The sequence below is a fragment of the Pundamilia nyererei genome, unplaced genomic scaffold (genome assembly GCF_000239375.1).
Source record: "Pundamilia nyererei isolate P.nyererei 1_Seehausen unplaced genomic scaffold, PunNye1.0 scaffold00244, whole genome shotgun sequence".
In the NCBI taxonomy this organism is placed as follows: domain Eukaryota; kingdom Metazoa; phylum Chordata; class Actinopteri; order Cichliformes; family Cichlidae; genus Pundamilia; species Pundamilia nyererei.
This window is the reverse complement of record NW_005187645.1, coordinates 832,975-858,308: the sequence shown is the minus strand read 5'-3', so window position 1 is coordinate 858,308 and position 25,334 is coordinate 832,975. Positions and strand designations below refer to the sequence as shown.

Here is a 25,334-nt window from a genome sequence, read left to right as displayed (position 1 = left end):
CCATCGGCCCCTCTGGCCAACACCAGTAGGCATAGAGAATAAACACACAGGAAGCCAAGCTAAAAGAAAAGAAAAGCATTAACAACCATAAAGTAAGCAATCCAAACAACAAGCACAAAGAAGCAATAGAAAACGAGTTTTATTCATTTCTTCACAAATTTCAGTGACTTAAAGTAATGGTCAAATTATTGTGTAAACACATTGAAAGCAGTTCATTCTTTACAGGTATTGTGTGATATTGATCTACAGTAAGTCCAAGATTAACAGTTTGGATATGTAGTATTAGTTCTATATTATGGGAAGTAAAAAAGGGATGTTCTTTACATCATCTATGTCTTCATGTTTTTCCAACAGAGTGAGAACTTAGACTCAAACTCCTTTACAATTACAGGATTTTTTATTTATTTATTTATTTATTTATTTTTGGAGTGTCAGTGGCACACACTGTATTCATCTGTGATCATCATATTTTGCACACAGAGAGCTAGATGATGAAACAGGAATGTCTCACTGTAATGTGCTCTTTAGTCAGATTGTTTTTATTTAGATACTTAACAGGCTCACAATAAAATTACACAACTGGAGTCGAGGGCCACAAAATAATGGTCTTACCGCTGTGTATCAGCTACATTAATGACTGAAACTTGTTATAATTACATTTATTAGATACTACTTAATCAAGTTGTGCTATTTTTATTTAATAGAATATAGATTTTTTGCTGAAGGAATAGCGTTTGTATATGAAACCCATTGAGCCATATCTGACTAAAACCACTGAAGGAAGCCATGCAGTAAAGTTAAAGCAGAGCAAAATGTGACACAGAGTCAGAGGCATTTACTTGGCATTCAGCTGTTGATGCAAAACAATGTACAATTTTGGCAACCAACTCAATTTATATCTAGTTTCTAAAAGACATAATTCCCCAAACACATTCTTAGATAACTGAACAGGAAGAAATTTACAAGAAATCATATAAAACAGTTAAAAAAAAATACATCAGCCTGTTCAGTCTCTAATAGTACTAACATTACTATTTGTACAACACACATAACAATTTTCATATTTAGCAACTTACATAAACACTGATATGTGTGTGATAGGCCAATATCAGCTCACAAATTTGACAGGCAATGAATTGTTCAATATCTAAACTGAACACAGAGAAACAGAACAACCAGGCCTGAAACCTACTCCAAATCCAGGATAAAGAGGTTCAGTAAATGTGGTGTTGAAGGTGTAAATGTGGACCAGAGTGTCAGAGGAGACTCTGTAGAAGGACAGAGTGCCAGCAGGACAGTCCACATACACTGCTACTTTACCAAAGCCAGAGGATGAGGAAGAGGAGGGGGCTGATGATGATGATGAGTATAGTGATGAGAAAGAGAAGGAATGTAGACGAACAGATATGCCTTTGTTGTTGTGGTACACAGAGTAAATCCCATCAGAACAGAAGAGACTCCAGGACTGATCATTGTAACCAAACTCACAAGCATCACTGTCTGCTTTTCGACCTATTCCTCGGTAACTCACTGATATGTGAGCCCTCCCTTTCCACTCGACCTCCCAGTAACAGCGACCAGTCAGACCTTTTTTGCACAGCAGCTGACGACAGTGGTCAAACCTGTCTGGATGACCAGGATATGGCTGATTCTCCTCCACATGTGTCACTGTCCTGTTGCTGTCAGACAGTTTCAGTTTCCTGTTTACGGTGTTTGTGTCGATTGTGAGTTGGCAGTAATCTGATATAAAGAACACACATGAAATTAAAATTATTTCTTCATTTATTAATCTGATCGTTTAAAAATTCCACTTAACCTTTTTAACCCTTTAAGACCTACCATAGAACCAAGTCCGCCAGAGCTTATCTTTATATTTTTACATGCTGTAGTGCCATTTTTGGGAGCATTTCAAGTTGTTACACATCAATATGGGCTATAACAAATATTATTAAAATTTGTTATAGCCCAAATTCTAATAATATGTATGCATTAAGTCCATAATAACTACATAAATTGCAAAAAAGTGCAATAAACTACAAAAAATTTGAAAATCTTTTTGGTTTTTTTACATAAATTTCCAGTTAGAGAAATTTCAGAGGTTTATCCCTCAAAACTGTAAATACAGAAAAGTTGCACAAAATAGTTTCCAACAACAGGAAATGTACAGGGTGGGCCATTTATATGGATACACCGTAATAACATGGGTATGGTTGGTGATATTAAAGTCCTTTTGTGCAGCTGACTCTCTCAGTAATTAAAGAGATTTAAGCCCAGGGAAAGGTGAGCTCTGGGCCAAAGTGCCATTAGTGTGGTTGCAGCTAGTGAGCTGTATGTTTGTGTGGTTACAGCTAGTGAGCTGAGTGTTTGGTGTATTTGCAGTTAGTGAGCTGCACTCTCTTTTTGACTTACTTTTTACGTTATTGACCAACGCTTGAGTTTCGTTTTCCTTAAATGGTGTTAGCGGCTTGTCCATCTCTTTTAGTTGAGTTTGATAGGAACTTTAATAAAACTCTTTGATTTAATCCTTTTGCCTCCTTGACTCCTTTTTCTGACCCGGACACTTTTTGTTACTTCCCCCTCACCGCCTAGACCCCTCAGGGGAACGTAACAGTGTATCCATATAAATGGCCCACCCTGTATTTTGAGTGTCTTCATAGTTTTATTTTTGAGATACACCAATTTTTATGTCCTGCAGGAAAAATTAAAATAAATATAATGCAAATTTGCAAAAACAAAAAGCATGTGCATAAAAACAAACTATTTCCAGCAGTGTAATTTAAGTTCTAAGCATCCCAGAAACTATTCAGAAAAGCATGAAGTCAAACGTAACTTTTAGAAACACCAGTATAGGCTTATAAGGCCCTGAAGGTAAAAAACTACATTTTCCGCGAAAATGATGTCACATCCAGTTTCGGGCAGGTAATGGTGGACATGTGATAGTTCGCGCTGACGTCTATTTCAACGTAGGAAGTGTTACGAACAGCTGATCGGATCGGCAAAGCGTGTTTCTGGAATATTATGTTTTTGTTGCTACAAGCGCTTTTTATGCAGTTTTTGCAAAGCTATATGTGGAAGGAAACTGTGACCGAGGACAAGCTGATGGCATAAGATGGAAGTACAACTCCTTCGGTTTCATATGCAAAAAAAGTATTGCTCTAGCTTACGTGGTTCTGGTTCTACAGGGATTTAAAAATAGTTACACTAAACAGAGCGCGCCCGCTCCAACCGGGTTAAAGGGAATGGTAAACTGAAAGTAGTGTTTTCCACTAAGGAATTATTGCACTTATTCTAGACTGTTTAGACAACTTGTCCATATTAATGTGTTCGTCAACTTTAAAGTGTTAAACTGAGCTCAACAACACTCAGTCTTCACAAATGCAGTTATATACAGGGTTTTGAAATTTTGACACAATTCACGAACACAGTTTACGTCAAACAAATATATGATTTGAGTGCTCAGGAAATTGTTGTTTTGATTTGTAAACTATATAAATAAAATACAATTGAATATGCCCACAACATTTCACCCAGTAGGCACCAGTTTGATTAGGATGCCTCTGAACACCAGGAGGTATCCTGGTAAACCACCTCACCTGGCTCCTTTTGAAAAGGAACATCGGCTCTACTCTGAGCTTGTCTTCATTAACTAACCAATAACACTCTTGACTTTTTTTTCTCTCTCTCTAAGGGAGAGGCCAGCCACCCTTACGAGAAAGCTTATTTATACCACTTCTATCTGTGATCTCGCTCCTACACTCACTAATTAAAACTCATGCAATAGGAGAGGTTAGAGACATAGGACTAGACAAAACAAAACTTTATTTTACATTAATCTCTCTCTTCACTCTGACAGACCAGTGTCCACATCATTGCAGCCGCTGTCCAAATCTGTCTATTAGTCTCTCTTCCCTTGCTAGTGAACGATACCTGAAGATACTTAAATTCCTCCACTTGCAAGCAATTTGTGCATGACCTAGCGTGGGCACGACACTGTTTTCAGGCTAAGGACCATGGCCTACCATGGTAGGGATGGGTACCGGTGTCCGGTGCCATCATGGCACCGGTTCTGACATAAACGGTAGTAACCAGACCAAAAAGCAGCGCACATTTCGGTGCTTTATTTCGGTGCTTTTTTTTCCTGAGCTGTGATACACTTCTAGCCAATCATTTTACGTTTCCGAGGATAGTAGGCGGGCCCAGGTACGTATGTTATTTTAGAGCAGAGCTACAGATTAAAAATGCCCAAGGCAAAGCGGTCAAAAGTCTGGCTGTACTTCACAGCAAAATATGCAAACTCAGCAGCCTGCAACAAGTGCTTTAAGCTGATACTGTGATGCTGTCAAAGGAGGTAACACCTCAAATCCGATGAAACACCTGGCGACGCATAGCGGCTTTTTTTTTTTTAAAAGCCAAGAAATGCGCCGTATTTGACAGCTTACTGCGAGACCTCACACCGAGCGCATCTACTGCGGGTGTGGTGCCTGTTATCGAACCCGGAGTTAGCAACATCCCCAAAAACACGAAGAGGAGAGTCCTGGCCCCTAGCCCTGCCAGTGTAGCAGAAGGATGATGATGCAGCAGCAGCCGTTCTTCTCTGCGTGAGGAGCTTAATGTTGTTCGTGTGTAATTTACGTTGAGTAGGCTAACCACGTTATTACATTAATGCATGTAAGGTGTACTAGCAAACATCATCATAGCTACATGCGGCTGTCCTCTTGTTTGATGGCAGATACTCCCTTCAGCCTGGCCAAAAAGGCTAAAATGACCAAAGAAAAAGTGGAAAACAGTTAAACATGAGAGGTTTTTGGATAAAGTTTGTGTTTTTTCCATTGTTTAAGCACTGCTTCCAGCCAAGAGTGATACCATATATGGCCCATAGCTGCAGAAAAGGCTAACATTGTTATCTTTTTACAAAAAACCAGCTGAACATGAGAGGTTTTTGGACCAATTTTGTGTTCTCCATTCTTTAAGCACCGGTTTGAGCACCGTTTGAGCACCGGCACCGTTTCAAAAGTACCGATTTGGCACCGGTATCGGATAAAACCTAAATGATACCCATCCCTACTTGGAGGTGCCAATTCGCATACCTGCTGCTTCATATTCAGTTGTGATCCACTCCAGTGCGAGCTGGAGACCACAAACTGATGAAGTCAATAGAATCACATCATCTGCAAAAAGCAGAGATGAAATTCCAAGGCCACCAAGGTGGAAGCTTTCAGCCACTTGGTTACATCTAGCAATTTTGTCCATAAATTTGTGAACAGGGTAAGTGACATACAGCAGCCCTGGCAGAGCCAGAAACGAGTACAGCTTATTTCTGGCAATACGGACCAACGTCTCACAGCAGTTGTACAGTGACTGGATGTTGTGGAACACCGGGCCAGACACCACATACTCCTGCAGTGCCCTCCACATGATACCCCAGAAGAACATAGTCAACTGCAATTCCAACAAAACCCATGTAGACTGGATTGACAACCTTCCACACACATTTGAATATCCTAGAGAGGATAAAGGACTGGTCCAGTGGTCCATGACCAGAAAAAATCTGAGGTTGGACTGCCACTCCTTTCAGCACCCCAGGATAGACCCTCCTGGGGAAACTGAGAGGACTGAATTCTCTGTAACTAGAGCACACCCTCCTATCATAGCTATGATAGGGCAGAAAGTTTGTGTGCACTTTGGACAGGTTGGCAGTCTATCAATGACTACTGTGCTAGCTGATAAATTTCAAAAAAATGTTCATGTTCTGGAAAATCTTCCTTTTTTTCTTCTAAAACCTCTTATTTTCTAAGATTGTAGGTCTTGTGACCAGAGAATCTTTTTGCCATCCTGATCTAAAAGCAGCTGTTGGGCTCCATCCTAGATTTTCAGCTAGGATAAAGCATGAGAAAACATACAATGATTACCATAAGACAGAACAGACATGTATAGCTGCTTAAAATCTGATAGCTTTGGAAAGTTGTGGGGGGGAAAGAAGGAAATGTAAAACACATGCAGGTAGGCACATATTAACAGCAGGCCATGCAGGAGAAGGACAAAGGGAAAGGAAACAGCACCTCCACACTTTCATGGCCCAAAGGTTGACCCGAACACCATATAGATTTGCAATATAAATAAGCATGTATGTGTGGGGAGGAGTGAGGGATAAAGCCTATATTTGGAAGTAATTGAAAATATGTTATTTTATATTTTGATTGAAAATGACCCAAAGGCAAGAAATATGAGATTTAAATGAGTCACTTACTTTAAATGAGTACTGACAATAAATCCAACAAAGCCAAACACCACGAAATGGAAAAGACTGTAGAACATGTGCTGCCTTTTATAAATCAGACTAAAGCCACACTTACATTTCTGAAGACCTGGTCTCAACCACTGGACTCCAGCAGGTTCCACCCTGAAAGGGGGAACAGAGGGAAAGTCGATCTGGTCAGTTTAGTAATAATGAAGTTAACAACGTACATTACAGTGGCAACAATGAGAAAGCCCAAAACGGTAATGGTTTTATAGGTGGAAGCAATATTCTTTCCCTCCTTATCTTTTCTGACTTTTGACATCTTTTCTGAGTTTTGAATTTGACAACAATTAGCGTCACTACTGGGAGCACTATTTAATAGCTAAACCTTATAGACTTTAACAAGTATGCCAGCCCCTCCAGGATGGCACGTCAATGCATGCCAATCCTAGAAGGTTTGCTTTGTCTCCAAGCACAGTCACAACCATAGTGGAGATTCAAAGACAGGAAATTAGAATATGAGAGCTGGGCAGGGCTATTAAAAGTCCTTAACCCAGAAGGACTGGTATCTGTTCCTTTGCACAAGAAGGACCAGGGTGAGTACTACCAGAGTCTTACCAAATTATCTCCAGCAGGCCACTGGTGTGAATGTCTCTGACCAAACAATCAGAAACTGCTTTATGAGGACCTGAAATTCCTTTGTGGTTACTGTATGCTCAATTGGCATTTGCAATAGAATACCAGAATTTGCAGGACCTCACTGGTGCTTTTCACAGATGAGAGCACAAATGCATCCATTGGAGTGAGAGTGTTTGCGTGACTGTTAGATAAGGCACTAAGATATAGAAAAGTGCTTGTATGAAGATATATGTGACTGGGTGAATGAGGATCGTAGTAAAATTACTTAGTACTATACAAGTACTAGTCCCTTTATCATTTACTGCAAATAGCTTTGATTCAAACAGTATTTCTGATTGAACAATAACAGAGTGACGGACAGAGAAAATGCTCCTGGTCTCTCAATACCTGAGAGAGTTTAGTCTCCAGTGTGGATCCTTTAGACCAGCTGAAAGAAGCTCTACTCCTGTGTCTCCTGGATGATTGTAACTCAGGTCCAGGTCTCTCAGATGGGCGTGATTGGAGTTCAGAGCTGAGGTTAGAGGAGCACAGCCCTTTTCTGTGATGAGACAGCCTGACAGCCTGCAGATACACCAAACACAAAGCCTTATGGAACAGCTGGTATTAATACTATAATTGTGTTATCTTAGCAGTTATATGTCATATGCATAAAGCAACAGCTACACATTTTTACTTTGTTAATGGGATATAAAATCCTAAGTGGTCATGATTTTGATGAATTCTGACCTTAGAATTTCAAGTTTACAGTGTGGACTCTTCAGTCCAAAAGACAACAGTTTTGCTCCTAAATCTTGCAAATTGTTGTTACTCAGGTCAAGCTCTTTTAGACAATACGATTGGGAACTGAGAACGGAAGACAGATCTTTACAGCTGCTCTCGCTGAGGCTGCAGAGACCAAGCCTGAAATAAAAAAAAGAAAAACAAATTCTGAATTAAGCAATAACCTTTAATGTTGACTCTAGTCTTAAGAAAACAGAAACAACAGATAGCTCAGCCTACACTACAGTAAGAAAGCAGATACGGATCAAAGTTGTACAGCTTGATAATGTATAATCTTCTCCTGGGATTCTGTGTGACAAGTGTAATTCAACTGACCTAAGGATTTCCAGGGAACAGTTTGGGCTCCTCAATCCAGCTGACAAGATCTTCACTCCTGAATCCTGTAATTTATTGTTACTCAGGTCCAGCTCCCTCAGATTAGATGATTGGGAGCTCAGAACTGAGGACAGAGCTTTGCAACTTCTCTCTGCGAGGTTACACAAATTCAGTCTGAAGGAGTAAAAAAAAAAATATGACTTAGTTTGGGAATTACTCATTTTTTTTCTTTTATGAAAAGATACAAGCGTTTTCATATATTGATATATTAACAAGAGCTACTTTCTTACAAGGCTCTCTCTGACACTTTGACCACTGGCAGCAGCCTCAGAAGAGCCTCTTCTGAAGCAGAGTATTTCTTCAGGTCAAACACATCCAGGACTTGTTCTGATGACAGTAAGATGAAGGCCAAAGCTGACCACTGAGCGGGGGAGAGTCTATCCGGAGAGAGACTTCCTGAACTCAGGGAGTGTTGGATCTCCTCCACTAGAGAATGATCATTCAGTTCATTTAGACAGTGAAACAGGTTGATGCTTTTCTCAGGAGATAGACTCTCATTGATCTTTGTCTTGATGTACTGAACTGTTTCCTGATTTGTCTGCAAGTTATTTCCTGTCTGTCTCAAAAAGCTACATAAAAAACTCTGATTGGCCTGTAGTGAAAGACCCAAGAGGAAGCGAAGGAATAAGTCCAGGTGTCCATCTGGATTCTGTAAAGCCTGGTCCACAGCACTCCTATAGATATCTGTCTCAGTAGATTCATCTTTTCGTCTTTCAGACCACAACGTTGCCATTTGTTCTTCTTCCAGCAGATTGAGTCCAGAGTTGATGAAGGTCAGATAGACATGAAGAGCAGCCAGAAACTCCTGAACACTTAGATGGACAAAGCAGAACACCTTGTCCTGGTACAGTCCTCTCTCCTCTTTAAAGATCTGTGTGAACACTCCTGAGTACACTGAGGCTGCCCTGATATTGATGCCACACTCTGTCAGGTCTGATTCATAGAAGATCAGGTTTCCTTTCTGCAGCTGCTCAAAAGCCAGTTTTCCCAGTGACACAATCATCTTTCTACTCTCTGGACTCCAGTGTGGATCTGTCTCAGCTCCTTCATCATACTTAGACTTCATTATCTTGGCCTGGAATACAAGAAAGTGGATGTACATTTCAGTCAGGGTCTTGGGCAACTCTCCTACATCTTTGATTTTTAGCACATCCTCCAGAACTGTAGCAGTGATCCAGCAGAAGACTGGGATGTGGCACATGATGTGGAGGCTTCGTGATGTTTTGATGTGGGAGATTATTTTGTTGGACTGCTTCTCATCCCTGAATCGCTTCCTGAAATACTCCTCCTTCTGTTGGTCAGTGAACCCCCTGATCTCTGTCACCATGTCAACACATTCAGGGGGAATCAAATTGGCAGCTGCAGGTCGTGTGGTTATCCAGAGGCGAGCGGAGGGAAGCAGTTTCCCCCTGATAAGGTTTGTCAGCAGCACATCTACTGAGGTGGACTCTGTAACATCAGTTAGGATCTCAGTGTTGTTGAAATCCAGAGGAAGTCGACACTCATCCAGACCATCAAAGATTAACACAACTTCAAAATTTTCAAAGCTGCAGATTCCTGCTTCTTTGGTTTCAATAAAGAAGTGATGAACAAGTTCAACCAAACTGAACTTTCTCTCTTTCAGCACATTCAGCTCTCTGAAAGTAAATGGAAATGTGAAATGAATGTCCTGGCTGGTTTTGTCTTCAGCCCAATCCAAAGTGTACTTCTGTGTTAAGACAGTTTTCCCAATGCCAGCCACTCCCTTTGTCAGCACCTTTCTAATTGGTTTATGTATTCCAGGAGGTGCTGTAAAGATGTTGTCTTGTCTGATCATTATTTCTGGTCTGTCTGGTTTCCTGGATGCTGTTTCAATCTGTCTGACCTCATGCTCTTTATTGATCTCACTAGTTCCTCCTTCTGTGATGTAGAGCTCTGTGTAGATCTGATTCAGAAGGGTTGGGTTTCCTGCTTTACCAATCCCCTCAAAGACACACTGGAACCTTTTCTTCAGGTTGGACTTAAGTTTACGCTGACCATTTCCAGCACGAGACCCTGAATAGACACAAAACATATTCAATGTTAAATCTGCGAATCCAAATAGTCATATTGCATAACAAACTACCAGTGATGGGGGTGACAACAATTGGGTGACAACATGAAAAGATTATTTAAAGAACAGATGAATGAGAATTTGCAGTTTCTATCAAGTGTAATAGGTACTGTCAAACAGACTGAGATCTCCAAAGTCTCATCCACCTGATTACCAAAAGAAGGGACTTTTTTATATCTGACCCTATCATTAGTTAAGTATGGTGTTCAGATATGTATACAATATGATTGTGCTAATGTAATTTTGCTTCAAATGCAGCACGTTCAATTTAATAAAATAAGTGAAAATCATTCTGAAATAATTCTGAATTAAACAAGTCCAATAATATCATGAATGAGGTCTTACTATGGGGTCACAATGTCCCAATGTACAGAAAAATAGGAAATAAGAACGGGAAAACTGGACTTCACCAAAAGTGATGACATCAGAAGTGGAGAAAATCAGGAGTACAGTTGGTGGAATATCATAAAAAGCACGGTTTCTGTAATAAAGAACTGTTAGCAATAAAGGACTGTTAGCGATCTAAAAATAGGATTTACAGGTCTGTTTTTTCTTTGCTTATCCTGACATATTGAACTGAAGCCTTGAGGAAGCATTGAGAAAGGAACCCCTGCTAAACTGCAGTATCCAATCTAAATTTAAAGTCTACAGCAGGGGTAGGCAACCTTTCTGATGACGAGTGCCATTTAAAATTTCCTCAGTTGTCAGTGTGCCATATGATTGCATTAGCAATAAATGTAATAACACTCTATATTAACAGTTACACATTATATAGAATCATATTTGTTCACAGATGTTGGCAGCTATCAGCGAATAGTTAGCAGCTATTTTGAAACAAAAAAAAAAGGACAGTTTTTATCCATAACAAGAACTCCATAACAGCAAATGAACTGTACAACAGAAAATACAAATGCTATTTATGGTCTCCTCACAACAATGATAAGAAAAATAAACTGGGCCAATATGGCATGTTTGTTAATACAGAGACATACATGTTAATGTGATCTCTGGTCTCCCACTCAGAGACGCAGATCTCCGAGTGTCCAGCATTCAGAGGCTACCTGAGGACTCATGTGAGAGAAAATCTGCTCACACAGACATGTAGAGCCAAATCCTGTCAATAAGGCCTCTGCAATGTTCTGAAGACAGTTAAACTTGTCAGGGAGTGATGTCCAGCAGGTGAAAATCCAAGCTCCATGAACACACACAGCTGTGGATTCCAGCTGCTTCGATGTTATATGTATGATTTCTATACATTTTATGTCAGATAAAAACTTTGGTTGTAAGCTTCAGATAATTATTTAATAAAAGCTAGACATTTTAAATGAGAATAAGAAAGTATTTCTTTGTGCCCCCCTCTCCCTGTTAATGCCCTACCTGCCCCCCTGGCAACACTTTGCTAGACCCGCCCCTGCACAGTTACCAGCTGTCAGCTACTTAGAAAAGGATCCTGGTGTTATTTGTCTCTCAGAAACAGTTCATAACTTCAACTCATCCATGTCACCTAAAAGGTAAACCTGTTTCTCCATCACCTGTTCAGCTCTGATGATTCAGTAAGGACATCTCCTGGTTTCATCTTCATGTTTCCCTCTCACCACATATCCAAACCATATCATGACCAGCAGCTTTACAGCTGTGGCTCCAGCAAACATCAGCTGATACTAGAAATTAATATTAAATAAATTCTAACAACAGCTGATCAAGCTTAAACGTGCTGCTGTTGTTTAGGGCGACATCCGCCGGTTTCCTCTTTCTGGTGCAAAGTGGGCGATAAACAAACACCAGAGAACAGCCAATCAGCTGATCATTGATCAGTTTCATGATTGAAGTAGTAACAGGAGAGAGAGGGGAGAGAATGACAGGGGAAGAGTCAGCTGTGCAGCATAACAACAGAATAACTCCAGCTTTGTGTCTTTTTCCATTCTAGCTGAAGTCCGGGACAAACTGTGTTCCTTTTCACCTCAACACGAAACGCGTAATATTTTCTCTGAATGCGGGACGATTCAGTTTTTTACAGGACGGTTGGCAACTCTACGAACTAACCTTGTGAATTATATAAAGTTCAACATCAGTAACATCAAAGCACCCACCCAGCTGTATAGAAACTCCGTCATGCTAGCTAGTAGCAGTAAGAGTTATTGTAACTGACTGTAAAAAGTCAGCATAACGAAAATAAACTACACCTTAGTTTATATCTGACCCAGATAGACTGCAGATCATAACTTCTTATCTGAAGTTCAGTTCACCTGACGCTCGGACCAGCAGCCGCCTCGGGTCTCTCCTCCTCCTGCCTCCCCTTTCTCTCATCCACCTGCTGGCCTCCACCACTTGCTAATGTTACTGAATCTGAGGAAGCTCCACCATAGCCACTACCAAACAACTGAGTTATTTTTACACACCGACCAGCATCTGGCCAATCCACCACCTTTCATTGTTTATACCGTTACAAAGACAAAGAAAAAAAAAGTCACCGGGCCACCGAGCAAATGTCCAGTATGCCCGATGGCCAGTCCAGCTATGGTCGTGCCATCAGTTAACCCTTCGCGTGCCACAATTGGCACAAATAATCACAATAAGATGCCATACAATTTATACCACAAGATAGAGGTGATTCTGTTGCTTTAACTTTTCTTTTTACAATATTTTATTAGTTGTTTTTTTTTTCATTTTCACAAATAATACATACTTACATAACATAATATAGGGTACAATTCACAGCAATAAAATAAAAAACAAAACAAAAACAGACTGAGAACTAAGCACAAATCAAAACACCAGCTCAGTTCCATCTAAAAAAAATAAATAAATAAAGTAAATAAATAAAAAATAAAGAATACAATACAGTACAATACCTGTGGTCCCAGTAGTACAATGCAGTTTGAACACTCAAGAGAATCCAAGTATGGTTCCCACACCTTGAAGAATTGGTCTGTTTTTGAGTGTAAGATATTTTAATGGCACTAGATCCAACACTACTCTTTGCCAGCCTTTAATAGTTGGTGCCTTTTCATTAATCCACTGAAGTAAAATATTCCTCCTCGCTGCATAGGTGAGAATACAATTCAACCTTCTATTATTCTTAGATATTAAATGCAGGCTGGGGAGGTCCAACATGAGAGACAGAGGGTTCATCTCCAATTCAAAACCCAAAATCTTCTCCATTTCAGATAACACATCAGACCAATATCCTTGCAATTTCAAACATGACCAAAAGCAGTGAGTTAGGGTACCAATTTCTGTCTTGCATTTGAGCCACATGGGTGAAAGGGTAGGATTATTAGGTAGGACAAAAATTAATAATAAAAAAAAAATACACATAACACATAATGTAATTGCAAGTAGTTTTTTTTATGGTCGATTGATTACTAGATAGTGGAAAAGGGTGGGATTAAATAATCTTATGCTTCTTCCTGTTCCTTTTTGAACATGAAAGTTATTTGGAGTTGTGGTTGCTCGTTTTCCTTTTGTTTTGCTTTGTTTATTTGTCTCTTAATTCTATCTTGTTGTACTTTTTCAACATGTTCAAAATAAAGATTCAATCAATCAATCAATTATATTGATGTCTGCAGTATATGGATATATGCATTCTGTTTATGATTTTTAACTGTATTGCTTTGGTACGATTACAGACTGAGATTGATCTGGCATAACTCCAGACATCTTTCCACTCTTCATCATCAATTATTATACCTAGCTCCTTTTCCCATGTGCCTTTAAGCCTCTATGACATCATTGAAGGTGCGACACATAAAGCCTTATAAAATACCTTCACAGGTACCTCTTTATCTCTTAAAAATAATAATTTTTCAACAGGAGAGACTTCATGGGTCTCACTGAAATTAGTACTGTGCAAGATATAATGCCTTATCTGTAAATAATGGAAGAAGTCATGTTTGGGGGGAGAAAATTTCTCAACCATTTAGTCAAATGGCATAACCACACTGTCGGAGAATAAGTCCCTCAGCCTGTGAACCCCCTTGTCCCTCCATTGCTTAAAACCTATATTGAACATGCCAGGTTGAAAGTCAAGGTTGTTCACAATAGGGGTGAACATAGATGTGGACTTCAACCTTCCCTCAAGTCGACATACTGATCGCCAGGCCTGAAGTGTATTAAGTGTAACTGGATTATCACAGCTCGATCTAATATCTTTAAAGTTCTTAAATAACAGTAAGTCTCTTAGTGGATACTTTGAAAGAGAAGTTTCAATCCACAACCAGATAAAGCATGAGTTATTTGTGACCCAGTCATGAATATACCACATGTGAGTACTCAATTGATATGTTCTAAAATTTGGTAAATCTAGAGCCCGTACTGAACCTGGGAGCTGTAGTGTAGCCATCTTAAGTTTTGGTCTGCATTTACTCCATATAAAAGAGCTTAGCCAGCCATTCAGATCCTTCATCACCCTATTTGAAAATAAAACTGGAATCATTTGGACAGGATATAACAGTCAAGGCAAAATATTCATCTTAACCAGAGCTATACATCCTAGCCAGGAAACGGGTAGGGAATTCCATCTCTCCAAATCCTGCTTTACCTTCTCAAACAGAGGGACAAAATTTGCATTATACATTTGTTTAAATTTCAGAGTTATAAATATCAGTAAGTATACAAAACCTGTGGGAGACCACTTAAAGGGGAAGGAAAGGCAATGGCAAACAAAAGAGGTGACAGGGTGCAGCCTTGCCTTGTTCCTCTAAACAATGGAACCCTATCTGATTTCAGTCCATTACTCAAAATGGACACTTGATGATTATCATAGAAATTTTTTACCCACTAAATAAAAGTATCCCTAAGACTGAATTTATTTAAAGTGTAAAATAACTAAGGCCGTTCTATCAAAAGCTTTTTCAGCATCCAGAGAAAGCACCAAACTGCCCATGTTCCTTTGCTGAGAAGCCTGAATTAGATTGAGAAGACGCCTGACATTATTACAGGAATTACAGCCTTTTATAAAGCCTGTTCTTCTATAATAATTTTAGGCAAGAGGATTTCGAGTTGAGTAGCTAATATTTTAGAAAGCATCTTCTGGTCCACATTTAGAAGAGCTATCAGTCTATAAGAGAAACAAGACTGCACACTTCCCCTTCTTGAAAATAAGAGAGATATTAGCTTCCCTTTGAGTCTGAGGTAATCTATTATGCAAGAACGAATAATTAAATATATTAAGTAATGGATCTATTAACAGCTCACTGAATTCTTTATAAAATTCACTACTAAAACCATCAGGTCCTGGGGCTTTTCCGTTCTTTAAAGTTTCATAGCGTTTAGTACTTCCTCTCTAGAAATGGGAGCATTAAGAGTGGTCTGTTGTTCTGTTGGTATGGTAGGCAGATGAAGCTTGGAAAAGAACTCCTCCAATAATTCCAGTGCGTCAACTGGTTGTTCAGATGCATATAGTCTACAATAAAATTCTTTGACGGTGTTGTTTATGGTTTTACTATCACATACGCGGTCATTCTGAGCATCACAAATAGCTGTAATAACTTGTGTTTCTGATCTTTTTTTGGTAAGATATGCCAAGTATTTTCCGGGTTTGTTTCCATGTTCATAAAATCTTTGTCTAGTAAACTTAAGGTTAATCTCTTCATCTTGCGTAAAAAGGCTAAAGTTGATCTGATGGCAGATCTTGCAGTAAGGCAGGATTTGGGGGGTCATAAGTCCTTTCTTTTGTTTTAAGTTCAGTCATTAACAGATTCTGCTTCCACAATTTCTGCCGCCGCTTACTAGTTGAGTAAGAAATAAGAATCCCTCTAGTGTACGCTTTAATAGTTTCCCACAATAGGGCAGAGTCATTTGTTGACTGCAGGTTGATGGACAAACAAATATCATAACTCAGTGCTAAAGTAAGATATAAATTTATGATCCTTAAAAATAGTTGTATTTAACCTCAAATATTTTGCTCTATTTACCATACCTTTAAAAGAGAAATCCAGCACTACATTGGCATGGTCTGAAATTATAATACTACCAAATTCACAGGATAAAACTAAGTGCAATGATAGACCTGATCAAAAAATAATCAATCCTAGTATGGCATTTGTGTGGTGCAGATCCTGTTTCAATCTGTCTTTGGTGGGCATCAGTGACATTCAGTCATTGCCTCATTGTTTTAACATATACAAAAAAAATTCTACACAGCAACTACACTCCATTTTATACTATACACATGCTAAATCAACCAAATGTCAAAACTCAAAACAGGATGCGACCAGCCAGGACACAGCCTGTCACTGCACCTATCCCCACTCCTCCGGTAGGAGTGGCTGGGGGCGGAGCCACGCGAGAGGCAGCTCCAGTCGGAGGTGGAGCCGTACCAAGAGATGGAAGGAGCCTCCTCTGCTGAGCCAAAGGTCGAGGTGGGCGACAGTCCTGCATACATGAGGTTCTGCCAGATGGCTCCCCAACCTTAGCAGGTCAATGGGGGAATGTGGCGGGGCGTGGTCTGTGGTGCCGCTGTAGGGGACATGGACGCACCGGCGCGGCATCAGCAATCACGCCGGCATAAAAGGTTGTACTGACTGTCATTGTCATTGTTGTTGGTGATGTGTGCGGCTGGCAGCGGGAGAGCTGCAGTCATTGGGGTGACTGTGGTTCAGGGGGTTGGGAAGCTCATTTGTAACCGGAAGGTTGCCGGTTCGATCCCCCAGCTCTATCTGTCCTGGTCGTTGTGTCACTGGTCAAGACACTTTACCCTACCCTACCCTACTGGTGTTGGCCAGAGGGGCTGATGGCGTGATATGGCAGACTCGCTTCTGTCAGTCTGCCCCAGGGCAGCTGTGGCTACAACTGTGGTTTGCCTCCACCAGTGTGTGAATGTGAGAGTGAATGAATAATGTACTTGTAAAGCGCTTTGGGTGCCTAGAAAAGCGCTATATAAATGCAATCCATTATTGAGTTTGCAAATCGAACCATGTGATAAGTGTAGATAAAGATGGTGAAACCCATCAACGTGTGGTCGGGTCTGTCGTGCGTATTTCACACTGATATATACACAGTGTTGCGGAGTAACAGAATACATGCACCGGCATTATGTATTTAAAATAAAAAGTATGAGTAACCGTATTCCGTCATAGTCACCCTTTAAAAAGTTGATATTGGCGGTCTTTTCCTGTTTCATAACTCGCATTAAGAGGCTCTGCCTGTGTCTCAATCTCGTGGCCCATGTCACCTCTACTTGCGGCCTGCATCATGATGTGAAGAAATATTTTTAAAAATTATTATTCAAAAAAATGTTTTATATCAAGGCAACAGGCAGAGTGTTACAGGAATAAATAGCCCTAAAGAATGAAGCCTCATGGGCAGTGTATTCCGTGCTGCAGGAAGAATGGACTGCCATACCTGTTATGTGTCTGTGAGTGCGAGGGAGGGAGAAAAAGGAGAGTCAAAAAGTAAGAGTTGTCACCGACCAGATGGAAGTGTGTAAATATAATAATAACCACTGCAGCCAAAAAAAGAGTGCCTGACGAGCCCATGGTTTTGAAGGGACTGCCAAAATCATTCAAACCATCTGCTATCCATGTCACACAAAGTACGTTTTGCTGAATTCAAAACTACTGCAAAGCTATGAAGACACAGAGCAAATGCGTGCTGCATTGGATGACAACGTCACGGCATATTGTTACAGATATAACAAAGTTCAGATGATTCAACGATAGTTTCCAGGCCGAGACACACTACGTAGTGCTGGCTGACGGCACTAAGTGCACCGGAGTTGCAGAACAGAGAGGGAAGGCAGAGTTTTGCTTGACGGATAGCAGGGGGCAGTGCCACAAAACAACCTTGAAACAGGAATTGTACATCACCTCATACCCACAAGACTCTGTGAAAGCAGGTACCTCCACCTTAAAGCAAGGAAAAGACATGCGACACAAAGATGGCCAAAAGTTCCCAATATATGAATACAACAGACTGTACTACCTATAAACAGTAAACACTGAAGGTAAAGACCAGTGTAAGGGTTGCTATGACATGCAAACATGGCATGAAGTACTGGGGCACTGTAATTTTGATGACATTCAGAAAATACTGGGTTTTGTTGATGGTATGGCAATCAAAGGGAAAACAGATAAATCTGTCTTGCTAACTATAGGCTGGTGAAGTTTGAGGCCAAAACAAGAGTAGAGAGACAAACACAAACTGACATGATGCCAGATGATGTCAGCGATTTTGACATACAAAACAGGTCCAGCAAAACGAGAGAAAATACTGATGTGAGTACAGAGCACACAGACAACCAGTTACAGATCCCAGCAACCATGTCTGACATGAGCAGCCAGTCACAGGAGAGTGAAATTAACTGGGAGGCTGAAAGAAACCCTTCCAGAGTGAGAAAAAAGCCTAGATATTTAAGTGAATATGTTACTGACAAAGAGGACTGTGATCAAGTACCCACAAACATGGGTCATTGTTACAATGTGTAACATACCCCAAACTTTGAAGGAAGCAATGACCTCATCTAACTCAGAGAAATGGGTCAGTGCAATGAATGAGGCGATGCAATTACTAAGAGAAAACGACACATTTACCTTGACCACTTTGCCTGAGGAGTAAGAAGACAGTGGAGGGTAGATGGATGTTGATGGATCTGAGAAGTACAAGGCATGTTATGTTGCTAAAGGATACAGTCAGAAGATGGGTGTGAATTATGAAGAAACATTTTCCCCTACTGCTAACCTGACTAGTATCACAGCGTTGATGCAAAAGGCAGCACAAGAAAACATGCTTTTACATCAGATGGATGTTATAGCTGCCTATCTACACTGTGATATTATTCTGTTATTATATGTTATCTTATATATGTAGTTAAAGTAGTTGAATTATGTTAACTGCTGTAGGTCATATTATACCCTTTAATATAGAGTGTGTGATCTGTATGTAGTTTAGTTCTCATTATACTTTTAAGTTAAAAGAACATATTCACTTATTAGTTTATTAGATAAGTGTGCATCACTCTGTATCCTTGATCTGCTGTGAATGTATTACACTGTTTTCTTGAAATGCTTTATTGTTGAATCATAAAAAGAAGGTTGTAAGCAGGAGACTCTGTGTCTAGGCCAGAAGAGATAAGTCACATTCCAGACCCCCACCTTTACAGAGAGCAGAGAAAGACAGGGAGCCGAGGTCATAAATTAGGCGCTGTAACAGAGAAAGAATGTGATGTTTGGTCTTTTACGACTAGGTGGGGGCCGCTAGAGGGTATAAGAAGCTGTGTAAACCGTCACCATTTTGAGACTTGCTGTGACCCTCTTCAGGCAGGTCTCCCCATCATGATGGTTCTAATGCTCATATGTGTTGAATTGTATGGAAATAAATGATTGTTGATTGAGCATAAATACACCGAGTATTGTCCTTCCTTCAGCCCAAAGATTCAAAGAATTGGGAGATTTCAACAACACGCACTAATAGATTTTGAGGTGTTCATGGAACAACCTGAGGGTTATGAGGTGAAATCTGACACAAATGAAAACTGCGTGTATAAGTTAAAAAAGTCTGTATACTGGCTAACACAATAAGGTGGAAATTGGAACAAGGTGTTGCATGAATATCTGAGTGAAAACAACTTTGTGCAAAATCCCGCTGACCATTGTGTTTACACAAAGATGGCAGGAAATTATTTTGATAATATGGGTAGATGACCTGATCATTGCTGCTAGTGACGAAAGTGAACTAACTGTTGTGAAGGAAATGCTTGCAGCAAAATTCAAAATGAAGGATTTGGGTAAACTGAGAAATTTCATTGGAATAGATTTTGACCGGAGTGATAACTGTGTAAAAATGTCACAAAAACAATATATGGAAAAAATACTTGAAAGGTTCAACATTCAGGATTGCAAAGAGAGACTGAGACCTTGTGAGCAAAAACTGAACTACGCTGATGGTGCAGAAGAGATGAATGATGTCAAAAGGTACAGAGAAGCAGTTGGTAGTCTGATAGTATAAGTCTGGCTTTAAGTGGTCCTTTGATTTCATGGTAAACCAAAAGGCAACCTATTGTTGCATTATCTAACCGTGAAGCTGAGTACATGGCTTTAGCTGCAACCCTACAGGAGTGTTTGTACCTAATCCAACTGTTACAAGGTATCGATAGACAGAAATATGCACCGCCAAAGGTTTATGAAGATAACCAGGGTACAATTGTGTTGGATAAGAATCCTGTAACGAGACAGAGATGTAAACACGTTGAAATAAAGTACCACTTTGTAAGGTGAACTGTGAGTGAAGGAAAAGTAACTCAACGATTATTGTTCAACAGAAGAGATGGTGGCAGATGTAATGACAAAACCTGCAACAGAAGTTTAGTTGTTCAAGTTTGAAAAGTTTATGTTTGGACATTAAATAGGCATACAGACATGTATACAGTTCCGGGTGAGAAATCCGATTTGTGTTTTGTTACTTAAGAAAGTCATAACATGAGAGCAAGTGGGGGTGTTGACATGAAGAAAGAAAATTAGTGTTCTATGGTCAGACAAGTCTTAATTTGACATTCTTGTTGGTAATCACGGATGGCACATCCTCCGGGCAAAAGAGGCGGCAGACCTTCCAGCATGTCATCAGCATTCAGTTCAAAAACCAGTATCTATGAAGGTATCGGGGTGCATAAGTGCATACGGTATCTGTAGTTTTCACGTTTTGGAAGGAACTATAAATGCTGAAGTATATGAAGGTTTTAGAGCAACATATTGTCCCCTCCAGACAACGTCTACTTCAGGGAAGGCCATGTGTATTTCAGCAGGACAATGCAACACAACATATTCCAGCTATTATAACACCATGGCTTCATTGGAGAAGAGCTTGGTGCTGACTTGGTCTGCCTGCACTCCAGATATTTCACCTATCGAGAATATTTGGCATATCATTAAAATGAAAAACCACAACCACAAACTCTCCTATATCAGGCAAGAATGGGACCGTATTTCAACACCAGAACTCTAAAAACTCAAAACCTGAATGCCCAGATTTCTTCAAACTGTTTTGACATGCATCACAAACTATAAACACTGGCAGACTTATTCTCAACATCTACTTACACCAAAGTGAAAATGGAATTTCTGATCTGAAAACTTATTTGTATCTTTCTGATACAAATAAATTAGGATTAAACTCAATGTGGTGCAGTGTGGTTTTATGAAGGAATGCTTCTCTCCCCGCCTAAACTATATTCCCAAAAGTATTCACTCGTATCCCTTCAAACACATATGAACTTGAGTTAGCTCTCATTCTTAATCCATATGGTTTTATGAGTTTACCTATGAAGGTATAACAGCTTTAACTTTTCAGGGAAGACTTTGCACAAGGTTTAGGAAGTGTGTTTATGGGAATATTTGAGAAGCACATTTGTGAGGTCAGACACTGATATTGTTTACTGATTGAATTGTTTAATAAAATCCTCTTACTGCTTTGCAGACGGTCTGCCAGCTCCTCCTGCTTCATTCTCCTCAGGAAGTTCAATGTGATCTTCACAAATGCCTCTGTGCTGCTCCTCATCTGCTCGTCATCCTCACCCTCCAACTCGCCTTCATCCTCTCTTTGGCTCTCTGAGCATACTGCATAATCTGAACTCAGGACTTCCTGGATCTTCTTCAGCTGATTATTCATGAAAGTCTTGATGTTATCCTTCAGCAGCTGTAAGAAAATACTATACAAATTACTCAGTGTGAAATTATAGAGTCAAATATCAGAAGCATGTTGAACACTGACAACCCATTGATCTACAATGTGCAGCATTGAGATTTAACAGAATAGATGTATGCAGTAAGTAGTTGTTGTACATTTACAGACCGTAAATACGGGGTCCAGGTGGGTTTCATGCTGCTGGACAGACTGACCACTGGAAAGTTCTGAGATCTCCTGGTCCACTCTGAAGAAATCATGAAGAATTAGGTCATGAGTCTGTCCACACCATTATAAACAACATAAATATCCATGAAGTAATGTTTGGATAATAAAACTAATCAAAGCTGGAAGCAAAGATGAAAGGATGATTGCACCCTGGTAATCACCCGGGCATACAGTGGTTAAGCTGTGCTGAACTCCTATTTCCCCCAGGTGGTGATGGAGAATACCATGTAACCATATGTCAAACTAAAGTATATTATGCAAGGAACCAGTTAAAATTTCATCTAGATTGGATTGTGATTTTAAGCTATTGTATATTTGCTGTCTCCACCAGGTCTGATGTTTACCAAGACTGCCTTTGAAGTGGATGAGGTCAAATTTACATCAAAATATAGAACATGGCATTTCCTGTTGCCACTATTGCCAACTATTGCTGACAATGGGCATATCAATCTATTCAGGGTGAGAACTCTCAGTGAAGGTAGTGAGAGGTAGACTAGATGCCTTTGAGTTATACAAATTTTGTGCTTCATAGTAAAACATCAAAAATGCTCATTCCACCAGTGTCACGCCCTAACGAAAACTCAGTTTTTCAATGTAACTTAAGTCCAACTCCTTAACGTTATGTTGGACAAATCTGAGTTTGCTGGGGTCAACCACGTTGCAATTGTACCCTTCCATCCATCCATCTTCATCCGCTTTATCCGAGGCCGGGTCGTGGGGGCAGCAGCCTAAGCAAAGAGGCCCAGACCTCCCTCTCCCCAGCCCCCTCCTCCAGCTTATCGGGGGGAACACCAAGGCGTTCCCAGGCCAGCCGATGCAATTGTACCCCCAAAGTGTAAAACATGTCATGAATGATAGCAAATTAAAATTTCATGACAAATGACTGAATTTTGCAGTAGCACCACGGACATGGCTTTTTTTGGAGAATCAAAAGCTCCACAATTTAATGTGGCCCAGGTCTGTAGTTGAGACTGATCAAATATGAAGTTGATTGGATAAAATCCCAAGGATTTTAATGCCTGGTGGACTTTCTCTTGGGTTTGGGTAATTGGGCCAATAGACTTTTTTGTTTGTTGTGGCATGGTACACGTGTACCAAATTTCATTCATTTAACTTAAACTATCTGTCTAATGCCCATGTACGAAACCAATAAAATGTGTACATTTTCACAAGATTGGACACTCATGCAAAGTTCTATGAGTTTTTGAGCATGTTAGGAATCCCAAAAAACTGATTAAAGACATAAAATAATAAATGGAATAGGGCCCTCAGTTCACACTCTAGAACTCAGGCTTTAATGCAGTGGAAAAGGATTACTTTTCCTGTTGATGGCAGTGAGAATCACCGGCTCAGTCTTCACCTATTTTAAGCTTTCTTTACAGTTTGGTTGGTGAGGATATCCTCACCAATCAATTACCATTACCTCTCTGCAGGAGAGCATTGTTCTTCATTGAAATTAACACCAATTAAATTCTTTGAGTCGTTGCTCTTTAAGGACACACAGCTGTGTTCAGGTCCAGGTTGGTTCCTGTGAATGATGATGGAGCAGGGACGTGAGTGCAAAGCTCTGACATGGAGAAGAGTCATCGAGAATTAAAGATGGTCATCTCACCTCTGAGCTTTGGTCTGGCTCTCTCTGGCTCTTTTAGGGGGAGGGACTCCCTCCTCTCTGTCCTCACACTGATCCATGCTGCTGAACTCACATCCACATCAGCTCACACACACTTTCTTCTTTCACCTGCAGAGGAAACACAAATCATTCATGTGCACATCAACTGAAATCCTCCTTTCCATCATGTGTGCTGTCCAAATATCAGCTGCTTCTTTCCTGCTTCATCTCAGTCTTAGCTGAATGCAGTCAGACAGCAGTGTGAGGCAGAGGAAGCTGCTCTACTTCTACTGTCAGTTACATGATGGATTCACTGATTCACTGACTGGAAGCTTCAGCCCATTAATATTCAGTCATTTCAACACGTTTAAAAAATTTTTTCAAACATTTCAATGAAAAGCATCACAATAATTATTGTTGTTTAGTTTTCAGAGAAGTGTACACACACACATTGATTTACTGTTAATATGAAGCATCTTCTTCTGTTTTGTCTTTGTAAATTTCAGGATTAACATGGTGTGGTGGGGCGTGGTCTGCGGTGCATCCGCAATCATGCCCGCCGTGTTCAAACACGGGGACTCAGGGGTTGGTGTGGGGTTGTGGTGGTATGATGCAAATGTTAAATAAAGATGGCTCAAAACATGAATCCGTGGTCCTGTCGTGCCTTAATTCCACCACACATGGAATGCAACCAGAGCTGCTGTGAAACATTAATTTTAACATCACTTATTCAAACAATTATCATCTTGCATTTTCTAGAAAACATCAGTTAGATCTTCCAGTGTCAATGCAAATCAGTCTGAAAAGTTTCCGTTTAATTTCATGAACAATAAAGAAATACATGAAATGGGAAATATTTGCCTAAAAATATAAATGAGAATCAGTAATCTAAATAGTTAGAATTCATTTATTTTCAGTCAGTTAGCTAATCATCTGATCACTGAAGCTTCATAATGAATCATCTATAATTCCTTTGAACTTGCAAAGCTGAGAGGCGACTTGCTCTGTTTTTTTGGTTGTTTGCACAAGCAGACTGTGGATGAAACACCTAATCTTTAACGAGACACTGATGGTGCTCAACAAGGTACCACTAGCACTGCTTTCACTGCTATGATCCCATAGCAGTGAAAGCAGTGATTGTAGCAGTTCAGATTGCTCTTACTTGGCTCACATGTGTGATGTAGGGAGTTAGAACATGATGTAAAGAAATTTTTCATAACCCCCATAGCATTAGCAAAGAAAACTTTGACAATGAAGGGGAGATGTCAACTCCAGCAATATCCACCTCAATATAAGTGGCAAGTTGAAAGAGAAACCCCTTGATTGACCAAATGTGCTAATTATTTAATCAGTTGTTTTGCTAATACACCACCTTCATATTTTAATCCCTCCTCAGATATTGACCCTTAACCATATCACACAGTGCTCAAGCCTTTTAATGCTCCTGTGATTTATTTGGTAACAGTGTTTTGATTAATACAGACGACAGCAAATAACACTGAAAGACGAAATTACATGTTCCTCTGCTGCGGTCCACCTTGTCCTCCCTCCAGGAAGAAATGCCACGGAAGGTGAAGGAAACGGGGCGGTGCATTGGTAAAAACTGCATGGCTACATCCCCAAAGACTAATCCCCATGCTCTCCTGAACCCTAACTTCTGCAATCTGGTAGAAGGTTCAGCATCATCCGGGCAAGGACAGAGAGACTCAAGAGGAGCTTCTATCCCCAAGCCATCCGTGCCCTAAACACACACACCC

The 25,334-nt window shown here is 40.1% G+C and overlaps 1 protein-coding gene across 4 annotated transcripts in view; it reads right to left on the bottom strand.

The window, feature by feature from the left end:
- Nucleotides 1-123: 123 nt before the first annotated feature.
- The window catches only part of LOC102211459 (protein NLRC3-like), a 41,280-nt gene continuing 16,069 nt past the window's right edge, over nucleotides 124-25,334 (bottom strand). For 2 of the 4 annotated variants that reach the window (XM_013914994.1, XM_005749438.2), the window contains 10 exons: nucleotides 23,581-23,706; nucleotides 23,392-23,496; nucleotides 21,909-21,987; nucleotides 21,524-21,752; nucleotides 8,263-10,066; nucleotides 7,973-8,146; nucleotides 7,604-7,777; nucleotides 7,265-7,438; nucleotides 6,354-6,400; nucleotides 124-1,740 (listed from right to left, as the gene is read on the bottom strand). In XM_013914994.1, the coding sequence (XP_013770448.1) occupies nucleotides 1,148-1,740; nucleotides 6,354-6,400; nucleotides 7,265-7,438; nucleotides 7,604-7,777; nucleotides 7,973-8,146; nucleotides 8,263-10,066; nucleotides 21,524-21,752; nucleotides 21,909-21,987; nucleotides 23,392-23,496; nucleotides 23,581-23,657 (3,456 nt within the window). In that variant the 5' untranslated portion in view covers nucleotides 23,658-23,706 and the 3' untranslated portion in view covers nucleotides 124-1,147. Of the gene's footprint in view, nucleotides 1,741-6,353; nucleotides 6,401-7,264; nucleotides 7,439-7,603; nucleotides 7,778-7,972; nucleotides 8,147-8,262; nucleotides 10,067-21,523; nucleotides 21,753-21,908; nucleotides 21,988-23,391; nucleotides 23,497-23,580; nucleotides 23,707-24,037; nucleotides 25,279-25,334 lie in introns of those variants that run through there. The other 2 variants (XM_013914996.1, XM_013914995.1) reach the window with 2 other exon arrangements.